We start from the raw sequence: 12,630 nt of genomic DNA on the forward strand, positions 1-12,630 counted from the left end.
TCTCTCTCTCTCTCTCTCTCTCTCTCTCTCTCTCTCTCTCTCTCTCTCTCTGTCTCCTCCTTTGCTATTGTCTTGAGTGTTTTCCATTACCCTACACCTCCCAATCTCCTCCTTGCCATGTCCTCTCTGGATGGTGCACTATTTACCGAACCTTCCTTTGCCCGACTCCTAATGTCCTATCAAAACTGACCTGTCCTGTGTCCCATCCCTTTGGGACCTTGACATCAGCTTTGAGCTGATATCCAGCTAATCCCAAGACAGCAATCCATATTACCACAAATAATAACTTATCTACACATCTTACTGTTGGTAAAGCACTTTCCTATCCATTATGTTATTTGATCCTCAGAAAAAAACCATGAATTAGCTAATATAGGTCTTCTTCTCCCTGTTTTCCAGAGGATGAAACCAAGTTTCAGAGTTAAGTGACTTGCCCAAGATCACGCAGTTAGCAGGTGGTAGAATCGAGACTCCGACCCTTATCTTCTGCTGCTTACTAGATAGAAGATTTTGAACGAGTCAGTCTACCTCTGCACCTCATCAATCAAATGAGAATAGGAATATTTGTGTTAACTACTTCATGGGGCCGCTCAGAGGATAGATCTTTGTCCAAAATTTACTAGCTGTGTGACCCTGGGCGAGACACTTAACATGCCTCAATTTCCTCAACTGTAAAATAGAGATAATAGCGCCTACCTCTAGGGTTGTTATGAGGATCAAATGAGATAATATTTGTAAAGCACTCAACACAGTGCCTGCCACATAATAATGCTTGTTACCTTCCCCCACTTCCCCCTCAAGGGCTCGTCGATTTAGAGCTGGAAGGAACCTTAGGGACCATCTAGCTAATCCAATCCCCTCATTTTACAAACAGAAATTGAGACTTTGATAAATGGCTAGCCCTAAGTAACATAGGTAGAAAGTGGCATGGTCAGGATTTAAAACCAAATCAAATGGCCCTTCCATGAGATTTTGTCAGCAGAAGGAGAGGCGGCCTATAGCCTAGCTCTGCCCTATCTCATAAATTCTCCATAAATTGGAGATTACCCAGAAAGGCTTTGGTGAAAGGCTTTGAGTGCAGGCCACATAAGGATCAGTGGATAGAACTGGGGGTATTTAGCACAAACAAGAAACACGGTCTTCATATGTTTGAAAGGTGTCCAAATAGAAGACAGATTTATTCTGCTGGGCCCATGGCTGGAGGGGAAGAGTCCTGGGGGCAGAACTGAAAAATAAGGAGAAAGACAACACTTCCAAGAACACTGGGTGCCCTGATTAGAGTGATGCAGTGCAAAGAGCCCTGGACTTGGAATCAGAAGACCCGAGTTCAAATCCTGCCTGTGCCCCAATATATACTACTTGTGTGACCTCATTTTCCTTATCTCCAAAGTGATGGGATTAGACTAAAATAACCTCTGAAATCCCATCCAGCTCTCTAAATCTATGAGCCATAGATACCTCTCTTCTTCACAAGGGAATCTGCATTTGAATCTGGGTTTGTTGGAGATAAATTGCCCTAATCTGGGAGTTCTTAGCCTGGGATCTGTAAAGTAAGTAAATAAATAGATTTCAAGGGGTCCAAGAACTTTGGATAGGAAAAATAAATATTTATGTGCATCAGCCTCTAACTGAAATTTATTATTTCCATCAATTATTTGAAGATATTATCATGAGAACCTGACCATAGGTTTCACTAGACTGTCAGAGGGATCCAAGATACCCCCCAAAAAGGTTAGGAACCTCTCCTTTATCCCAAAGAGAGGACTAGAAATCCATTAAGTAGTTGTGACTTATGACAAGACTTTTTCCCCGCTCCAGGCCTCAGTTTCCTACTCTGTAAAAAGAAGGGGTGGGCCTAGACAATTTCTAAGGCTCCTTCTAGCTCTAACTATACATTCTATGTCCTAACATCTCTTCTACTTCTAATCTTTTATTCTTTAGAAGACTCCTTCCTTCTGTCTTCTATGATTTAAAAGGTAAAGATGGAGAAATAGATTTGAACACCTGGGTTTGAAATTCCAGCTGTGCTTTTGCATTCATTCATTCTCTTAAATGATAAAGTGCCTACTGTGTACAGAGCGCTATGCTAAACACTGAGTCTAAATGTTGTACATATAGTCACCGCCCTCATGAAAGTTAGGGTTTAATAGGAATGTAAGATAACAGAGACAGCTAAGCTACACTATTACAAGAAAAGCACTTTTGGGAATTATAACCAAGTCCTTTGTGAAGATTTTGAGTGGGAAGGTTATTACTGACAAGGGAGTATTTGAGCATACTTGAGAAGAGGAAGCTTTTCAGTTGGGATTTATGAGACAGGTAGGAATTCTTCAAGCAAATAGGAGAAAGGATGATATTCCTGGTTTAGAGAACAGTATGCAGGAAGGCATGGTGATGGAAAAACACATGGCATATAGAAATCGTGCATTGGATTGAGTGCTGGGCCTGAAATCAGTAAGACCTGAGCTCGAATTCATTCTCATGCACTTTATAGCCATGTGATCCTGGACAAGTCCCTTAATCTTTGCCTCAGTTTCCCCAACTGTAAAATGGTGATCAAAACATCTCACAGGTTTGTTGTGAGGATCAAATGAGATATTTATAAAAAGTACTTGCTTACTACTATGCCTGGCACATAGTAGATGCTATGGAAATGCCAGTTCCCTTTCCCTTCCCATCTCTATATGCAGAGGGCTGCAAGTTACCCAGTATGTCTATGGTCTATATGTAGCACGTGAAGGAAAGTAAAATGAGATAGAGTTTAAAAGGTAGTATGGGGCCAGGTTACTCTGGCCCTTGAATGTCTGGCAAAGAAATGTGACTTTTATTCAGGATACAGGGGGAGCCACGGAAGATTGTTGAGCATAAGAGGGACGTAAATAATTTTGTGTGCCAGAAGGATCAGTCTGGTAGCAATATGTGCCTCACATGGGAGGCAACCAGGGTGTTATGCAAAGAACCCTGGATTTGAAGACTGAGGACCAGGTGTGAATGTGCCCTTGATTTGGGGATTCCCTTTCCCTCTTTGGGTCTCCATTTTCTCTTCCGTAAAATTGAGGGTGCTTGGTCCAGATGATTGGTAAAGTTTCTTCCCACTCTAAGGCTTAGGAATCCTCTGACTCTGTTTCCTTGTCTATAAACTTATCAACTACCTCTGGAAGACACTTTCACATTTTCACATGTAAAGCACTATGAAAACTAAGTTAAGAAACAGGAAAAGGTCCCTTCATTATTGGAACCTATCGTCTGCCTGGGCCAGGCCCCACACACAGGGATATTCGCATACCAGTCAGGTGTCAGCATTTGGGGGTCGAGAGTCCAGAGAGAGGGAGGATAAGGACGCCAACACTACAGCTTCTCCGCAGGGTGAAAGACCCATGAGACAGGTAAAGGAAAGTGCCAGTCACAGGGGAGTCTGCTTTGCATTTGGGTTTTGTTACCTAGGCCTCTAATCTGGGTCCTGTGGTTTTGAAGTTTCTGAATCTTGTTTCTTTTATTTCTTTTTTTTTTCTCTCTGTCCTCATTCTTCCCCCGCTCTGTGACCCCACCCCCGCCCCTTACCAAAATCACGGGTAAGGAGGCTGGGGCCAGGAGACCAGAGCCGGAAATTATTTGTAGTATGCTAAAAGCCTCCAGCTCCTTCTGTTCTTAGGCTCACAAAAATAAAGCAGATGCGTGTTATCATACTGACTGGTGTCCTTCAATGTGAGTAAACCCAACTTATGAACATCTGGACGAACTTTTCCAATATTTCACAATAGATTTGTGATTTTCAGTTATAGCGATAAATGTGAGTCAAGGAATGGGGACGGGAAAACATAGGGAGTGTAGCAGGGAATAGGCTGTGAGTTGTTCAGTGTGGTGGAGGCATATGATACGTGGATAGATTGTGAAGGCAAGTAATAAGAGACACGGTTCAAAAGTATGGATCCCAAGCATCTAGAGCTTAAAATCTGTGAGATAATTGTATGGGTCCTTCCTGGGGTGAGATGCTTTTGTTCTTTGGGTTTCAATTTCCTCATTTGTACACGAAGGTATTAGTTTAGAAAATCTTTAAGTTTCCTGCCAGATCTAATATTTTATTCTAATACAGCAGTTCTCAAATTTTTGGCCCTTTTACAATCTAAAAAATTTTTGGAGACCCCAAAGAGTTTTTGTTTACATGAGTTATAGTTATTGATATTTACTGTATTAGAAATTAAAACTGATACATTTTATATTTATTCTTTAAAAATAATAATAAACCCACTAAAGTTAACATAAATAACATGTTTTTATGAAAAATAGCTATATTTTTAAAACAAAAGAAATTTGTTGAGAAGGATAGCATTTTTTTTTACATATTTTCACAAATTACTTAAATGTCTAGCTTGATAGAAGACAACTGGATTCTCATATGTACTTCTGCATTCAATCTGTTGCTCTATGTTGTCTTGGTTGAAATATGAAGAAAATGTGGCCTCACAAAGATATGTAGTTGGAAAAGGTAGGAGTGTTTTAATAGGCAAATCACATCTTAATATTTGACCTTGCATTACAACATGAAAGGATCTTGGGGACATCCAGAGGTCCGCCAACCATACTTTGAGAACTGTTATTCTAGCATTCTATTTTCTAAGGTCTTTTCCAGTTCCACCATTCTTGTTGGTAAGTTCTAAGGTCCTTTCCATCTCTAACACTCTACTGTAACCCTGCAGGGATGGGAAACCTGCGTCCTTGAGGCCACATGTGGCCCTCAAGGTCCTCAAGTTCGGCCCTTTGACTGAATCCAAACTTCACAGAACAAATTGGCCTCAAGGCCATTGGTTCCCCGTCCTTGCCCTAGAGCATCACCTTTCACACATGTATTCCCTTTTGCCCCCATTTATGGCATTTTGAGAATCAACACCCACTCAAAACCATAACTCCTGAGCCCCTATCAATGTGTTTTCTTTTACCAACCAGCCAGAAGATACATTAGTGCAAACAAAAGATATTTATTCAAACAGCATAGCCAATAAAATGATAAAAGATTACCTGAATGTGCACATGTGGGTACATCCTCCCACACATTGCTATGCTCCTAGTGAGGTAGAGCAAACACACACAAAAGGAAAACCCTTCATCTGAGATGGTACAGAGGGTAGACTTCTAGGGAACCATTGATAAGAGCATGGATGAAGAAACACATACAAGGAAACCGTTTAGCAAAAACACACTGGAAGGCACACACATAGGGAATGCTTGTGGGGGCAGTGCAACTCTGACTTTTGACACTGTAGGACTAATGATGTCCTCTGGTGATGGCTTCACTTAGCTCTCTGTGGGGTGTCATTGTGATAATTTTGTGGTTGCTACCGATTATGCCATCTCTGCTGGTATTGTTCTGCTGGTTGCTGTTGGGTATCTGTACCAGGCACATAGTCACTAAGTTCCTTTGTGCTAACAGTTTCTGAGTGTCATCTGAAAGGGGCATCAGTGATGACCAAGCCTTTACCTGAAAAAGACAGCCTAACATCTCTTGAGCCATAGCCAGGACTATGAACCACCATGCCCAGCTAAGGGACTGAAAAACAAGACTCTCAGGCTGAGATTAAGTCTTTTAATTCTTTGTGTCTGAGGATGAATTTCAGTCTATCGTCCTAGACAACTTTTCTGACAGGGTTAGACATTCCAAAACTCCTATTTATCTCCTTATGAGGGTGCCGTTCTCTCTCGAAAGCCATTTCAGGGGCTATGCGCAACAGGCACTTGTGGAAACTAGGCTACATAACCCACTTACTATATTCCCGAAATCCTTGTTGACTCAGCATGAAGATGAATTTGAGCCAACATAAAAGATAGGCAAAGGAGACCAAAGTCATCAACCTCTACCCTCAGAACTGCAAGGTTAGTCAATCAGTCGCTGAACATTTATTAAGTACCTACTATGTGCCAGACACCCCTCTCAGTGCTGGAAGAGGCTTCAGAGATCATTTTGTCCAATCCCCTCATTTTTCAGAAGGGATAACTGAGACCAGAAAGGTTAAGGTGAATTACAAGAACTAGTTCCACAAATTTTTTTGGAGGCATGAGTAGGATATCCCTTCAGTTCATTCTTCTGTTTGGCATTTAAAGTCATTCAGAATCTTGCTTTCCCCCCATCTTTCCAGGCTAATTACACATCCCAGCACTTTCTATGGGCCGGTCAAACTTGCACACTTGGTGTTCCTCATATGTAATGTTCCATCTTCTGCTCCCATGCATGTATGTTGTGGCTGACCCCCATTCCTGAGGTCCTTTCCCTCCTCACTTCTGTCTGTTGGAATATCTAAATCCCTTCAAGTATCACCTTAAGTGCTCCCTCCTGTAAGAAGTCTTTCCGGACTCCTCTGGTTCTATTCTCTCCCTAACACCTCCCTGAAATTACCTTACATTTGTTTTATATATATTTTGTACTCATTTATATGTATATGTTGTTTGTTCCCCCGCAGGTGGTAACCTCCTTAAAGGCAGGTCCTTTTTGCATTTCTATTGCCAGTATCTACCCATCATGGTGCCTGGCACATGTTGAATTGAATTGAAGTCACTAAGTGTTTTCCATCTATCTATGCATATACATTTCTTTCTTCCCAGTTAAGCCAAATCCTCCTTTCAATGTGACCGTGGCCTATTTTGGAGATTACAACATTTCCTGGAAAACCCACTATGAAGATCCCCGTTACTACGCATTACAGAACAAGTTACAATATGAGCTGCGCTACAAAAAACAAGAAGACTCCTGGAAGGTAAGAAGTCTTCCAGAGAGAGTGGTGATTGTCTTGTCACAGACTCTAGAATGTCAAATCTAGGAGCCTTAGGATTCAATGCACTTCAACATGCATTTATTAAGTACTGGGCTAGTCTCTGGGGACATAAAGACAAAAATGAAACAGTTCCTGCCCTCAAGGAGAGTGCATTCTACCGGGAGATATCCTGTGTACACAAAAAAAAGTCAATACAAGATAATTTGAGGAGTGAGAAGGTACCAACAATTAGAAGGATCAAGAAAGGCTTTGAATAGGAGGTGGCATCTGAGGTGAGCCTTGAGGGAAGTTAAGGATTGTGAGAGGTGCATGTACGTGAGGAGGGAATTTATTCCAGTCTGTGCAAAGGCATCGACGTGAGAGATGGAATGTCAAATTTGGGGATCAGTTATCGCATCAGTTTGGTTGGAATGTAGGGGCAGTGTGTCAAGGGAGGTAAGATGAAATAGTCTGGAAAGATAGGTGGGAGCCCTATTACAGAGGACTTCAAATGCCAGACTGAGGAGACTGTATTGATTCTAGAGGCAATAGGGATCCACTGAAGATTTTTGAACAATTAATCAGTCAACAAGAATTAATTAAGTGCCTTAAGAAGGGAAAGGAACTGTTTTGTCAGGAAGTGGGGATTTCCAAAACGCTTGGTTTACTCTGGAAGATTATTAGCTTGTTCTTACATTTGGTTACACCTTCCAAAGGTAATTAACTAGTGGATGTTCTTCAATGGCAAGCCCCAGTCTCATGGGGAAAGTAGGTAGGTACAGTGTATGGGAAAGTGGCTTACCTGAAATGTCATGGCAGTAGCAGAGTCAGGACTAGAACCCAGCAATCCTGACTCCAGCCAACAGCTCTTTCTCTATGCCAGTAAAGGAAATATGAAGGATAGGAACTTAACCTGTGACTTCATTGATATAGAGAAATTCCTAGTGAGGAAATTCCTACTCTACCAATGTATCCACTTTCTCTACAACTTTAGTCTTCAAGAGCTGTCCAGAGCAACTCTAAAAAGTTCAGGGTCACATAGCCAGTACTTATAAGAGGTGAGGTAACTTGAACCCAGGTCTTCCTGGTTTTGAGGTCAATGCTCTATCTACTATATTACATTACCTCTGAGTGTGAAGGAGGAAGAACCTGCATGTTCTCTACCCTCAGATACCTTCAGAGATAAACCAGGTGTGTTTCAATATGAGCAGCACCTTTGCCAGGGGAGGGAGCTGGATTGGATGAGTTCTCGGGATCTATTTCAGTCCGATAATTCTACTTGCATGTTTTGGCAGACTCAGAAGGCCAAGTTCATCCCAGCCGACTTGAAGTCAGTGTCACTCCTGTCCTTGGAATTTCAGAAGGGCTCAGTTTACGAAATACAAGTTCGAGCTCAGCCCCAGCCATCTTCACTCTACAGTGGGGTCTGGAGCGAGTGGAGTCCTTCCGCCTCCTTCAGGACCCAGCCAGAGGGTGAGTATGAAGCCATTGGAGCCGCTCTCCCCTGGCCAGAAGCACTATCTTCTGGACCATCATCCTGACCTTAGGCTTCCTGGGCCAAATTTTCTGAGTTCAGAAACCCCAAGACTCTTTAAGTATGCTTCTAATTGTTTGGACCCCAGTCCATCAGCTGATCAGGCATCCAGGTAGTCAGTCAGTCAATCTGTCATTCACTCAGATTGTTATCTGTCAATCACTGGTTAAGGCTGCCAGGCAGCCAGTAACGAATTCAACCACTAAGTCAGTCATTTATAATCAGTGTTAGCTAGCCAGTCAGTCATATTGTCAGACAACTATCAGTTCCTTAGTCAGCCTCACTCACTCATTCACTCACTCACTTACTCAATCAGCCAGCCAGCCCGTCACTCAATCAGTTATTCACTGTCAGTCAATCCATCAGTCAGCCAGTCAGCTGATTGATTAATCAGTCCATTAGTCTGTCACTTACTCAGCCAGCCAACCAGTCAGCTTATGAGTGAATGAGTAAGTAAGCTGATTGTCGATTCAGTCAAGAACATTTTCCTAGTCCTGACTGTACTGAAACCAGGAATAGATACCATGGGCTAGCAGGTGGAGGGCATACCCAGAAGACAAAACTTAGTATGGTCTAACTGAGAGGACCCCTGGGTAGTAAAAGACCTCTGTTCCCATTCCTCCCTCCTCTGTGCCTTCATTTTCCTTTCCCATTACTTTTTCCCATCATTCTTCTTGGCCAACCTTCTCCCCATTCCTCCACACCATCCGCTTTCCTGAGTTCAGGGGAAGGCCTTGAATTCTGATCCATTTTTACTTTGTTCCCCATGAAGAAGAAGAGAAAACAGAATGGTCCTCTTGGGTATTATCCATCTCCTTCATCGTGGCCATACTTGCTTCTCTGGCTGGATGGAAACTGACACAGAGGTGAGAAAACCTGGGTCCCTTGGAAGGATGTGGGTGGGATGGGGGACAGGAGATTGGGAAAGAGCTAGCATAAACCAACCCTACATTAGTGGATCAATAAGCATTTACTAAAGACCTACTATATCAGGCACAGTCTTAGGCCCTGGGGACACAAATGTCAGTGAAACAATCTCTACTTGCAAGAAGTTCATGTTTGGATGGGAGAGACAACAATGACAAAGATAGGTATATACAGAATAAATACAAGTAAATAAAAACAAGGTAGTATGGGAGGGAAGGAACCAGCAGTTGGAGGTATCAGGAAAGACTTCCTGGAGAAGGGAATGCTTGACCTGCTTCTTGAAGGAAGAGGGATTCTGTGAGATGAGATGAGGGAGTGCATTTCAGGAATGTGGTAGAGTCAATGCAAAGGCCTGGAGATGAGAGGGAGTGTGTGAGGAGCACAGAGAAGGCCAATTTGGCTGGATTGCAGAGCTCATGACAAGGAATAATGTCCAATGAGGATGGAAAGTTGACCAGACAATGTCGTGAAGGGCTTTAAAAGATAAACAGGGGAAATTATATTTGATTCTAGAGGCAGTATAGAGGCTTTGAATAGAGAGAGGAGCGGCATGGTCAGATCTGTGCTTAAGGGAAATCAATCCCTTTGGATGGTGGATTCAAGTTGGAAGAGACAAGGAGGGGAGCCAATGGGAAGGAGGGGCCTGAACTTGGGTGGTAGCTGAACGAGTAGAGGAAAGAGGTCAGATAGAAGAGGTATGAAACATCCAGATTTGGCAACTGATTGGAAATGTGGGGGGAAGGAAAGTGAGATGTTGAGCATAACACCAAAGATATAAAGCTGGGGGGCCAGAAGAAAGGTGGGAAGAATGTTTGGAAAAGAGGAGGGTTTGGAGGTAAAGATGAGCACATTGAGTTCTAGATATCTCCAAGACATTTTGTTTGAAATGTGCAATAGAAAACAGTGGAATAGAGAGGAGAATGTTAGAGCTGAAGGCACCTTAGAGGGAATTTAATAAAATCAGTAACAGGGTGTGTAACATCTGTATCATGCTCTATAGTTTCCAAAAGATACTTTTATTCATGCAAAGAGAACTTATTAAGTAAGCACCTACTACGTGCCAGGCACTGTGTTAGGTGCTGAGGATACAAAAAACCAAAATAATCTTTTCCCTCAAGGAGCTTACATGGGAAGAGGAAGGAGGGGAGGTTTTAGTGGAAGAGAGAAAAAGAAATACAAAGAGATAAAAAATAGAAATAAAGGAATCGAGGGAAGGGAATGACACCAGCAACAAGGAGGTCCAGGGGAGGCTTCCTGTAGGAGGTAGGTACTTGTGTTGAACTTTGAAGGAAGCTAGGGATCCTGAGGCAGAATTGGGGAGGCAGTATATTCAAGGGCTTTGCACAAAGTAGACACTTAATAAATGTTTGTTGGAATTTAATTGAAAAGGGCATGGGGGGTGGTAGAGAGTAAGAATTTATATAGTGCTTACCAAGTGCCAGGCCCAGTGCTAGGCACTTTTTAGAAATGTTACCTCATTTGATCCTAGAATCTGGTCCAGGTTCTTCCATTAACTTTGAGAAAAACTTCTTCCCTTCCTTGGGCCTCAGTTTCTCTCGGTGTGATATAAGTGGGTTGGAAAAGGAAGAATCTCTAAGGTCCCTTCTTTATCACTCTATGGGTCTAGACAAGGTTCATTTCCATTTGAAAGATGAACGTACTGAAGGGGCTGGCAAAGGCCACTCGCCTGTGTCCCTGTAAATGAACCGGGATAGGCCAGCAGAGGGATCATTAGCTCCTGGGGATTTGATTTTTTTCAATTAAGAAAGATATTGAATGGATAGTAAGCAAGTCACACGTTAAGTCCATGCAAGTATAATGTAAATTACAACCAGATGTGTCAGAGAAGAGCAATTTGTATGCTTTTTTGGAGAGACCTGAAATATGCAGACTACTTTGATCCTGGAGGGTAGAGCTAGTCACTTCCTTGGGGCTGGTGAGACTGGATATGGTTGGGCTTCTGCGGGAGTGAGGCTGGACTGGCCAAGGCTGATCCATCCTATTAGGGGAGTTAGAGGCAGCTGGGCTAAGCCAACCCGCTCGGGGAGTAAATCTAGGCTGGCCAATCCCTCTGTGACGGAGCGGTCGAGCTGATCCAAACTGTTAGGTGGGCTGGCCAATCCTCTGTGGAGGCGAGGAGGCTCGAGCCAATCCCTTTTTGTGTACAGAGCTCAGCTGAACATTCTCTTGGAGTAAAGATGGATCTGGGTACCCCGACCAGTCCTTCTGTGGGAACAGGGCTGGGTAGAACTGAGTTAACCAACCTGCCAGTGGCCACGGACCCACCCCATCCTCTAACACCCCTGACCCTGGTTTTGTTTTGTTTTGTTGTTTTGTTTTGTCTGTTTCTCTCTCTGACGTTTCAGGCTGTGGAAGAAGATGTGGGTGCTAGTACCCAACCCCGCGCCCTTCTTTCAGCCCCTGTATTCAGCCCATGAGGGTGACTTTAAGGTACTGGTGACTCAGAGATACAGATAATGTTGTCAGAAAAGAAAACAAAAACACTTTCCAGGGGCCAGGAGCTGGTGGGAGGAATGGTTTTGTTCTCCCTGGAGGGGTAGGGGGTGGTGGCAAGAGGCCAGAAGCCACTAATGGAAAATAACAGACTGAATGAAAAGACTCTTGAGGCAAGACCTTTCCCCTTGAGTTTCTCCCCTTGCCTCCATGGGCTTTCCCCAAGTCATTCAATCGCAGAGTGTCAAAACTGGAAGAGACTTTAGAGGTTACCTAGTCCAGCCTTCTTATGCTGTGGATAAGGCAGCTGAGGACTAGAAACCTCTACTCATGGGTTGGGTCTGACCTTCAACCTGACCCATTAGAGTGAGTGAAGCTGTGCCTTAGATAGAGCAGATCTTCTTCCTGCCCATAACTGGGAGAGGAGGAAGGGGGTGGTGGCAACTTTCCCTCCCTATCCACCGAGGCCACCCAATACCCCAGGGCAAGGAGGAAGAAGCTCAGGTGCCATAGCTAACATTTATTTAGCACTCGTCTGATCCTTACAACAATCCTGTGAGGTCAGTGTTGCTGTTATCCCACAGGAAGGATGCTGAGGCAGGGAGAGGTTAAGTGGCTCACCCACAGTCACACATTTACTCAGTCAACAAACATTTCTTACGTGTTTACTATGTGCTGGTCATGATGCTAAGTGCTAGGTATGCATATAAAGGCAAAAACACAGTCCCTGCCCTCAGGGAATCTACATTCTAATGAGGGAGATGATATGAAAATAACTGTGCCTGCTAAATATACACAGTATGATAGGTGATCTTAGTGGACAAGGCTTTGAGCTGAGTCTTGAAGGAAGTTGGTATACCCAGGAGGCAGAGGTGAAGAGAGGGGGCATTCCAGGGACAGCTAGGTGGCAGCAGTGGATAGAGCACCGGCCCTGAAGTCAGGAGGACCTGAGTTCAAATCCGGCCTCAGACT

General features: G+C 43.4%; 1 protein-coding gene across 3 annotated transcripts in view; it reads left to right on the forward strand.

Annotated features, from left to right (window-relative positions):
* Window positions 1-12,630, forward strand: part of IL21R (interleukin 21 receptor) — a 50,065-nt gene that overhangs the window by 15,643 nt on the left and 21,792 nt on the right. For all 3 annotated transcript variants that reach the window (XM_027863104.1, XM_027863107.1, XM_027863105.1), the window contains 4 exons: window positions 6,595-6,746; window positions 8,039-8,216; window positions 9,050-9,143; window positions 11,571-11,655. In XM_027863104.1, the coding sequence (XP_027718905.1) occupies window positions 6,595-6,746; window positions 8,039-8,216; window positions 9,050-9,143; window positions 11,571-11,655 (509 nt within the window). The remainder of the gene's footprint in view (window positions 1-6,594; window positions 6,747-8,038; window positions 8,217-9,049; window positions 9,144-11,570; window positions 11,656-12,630) is intronic.

This window comes from Vombatus ursinus, unplaced genomic scaffold (assembly GCF_900497805.2).
Source record: "Vombatus ursinus unplaced genomic scaffold, bare-nosed wombat genome assembly UNPS02014770.1, whole genome shotgun sequence".
NCBI lineage: Eukaryota > Metazoa > Chordata > Mammalia > Diprotodontia > Vombatidae > Vombatus > Vombatus ursinus.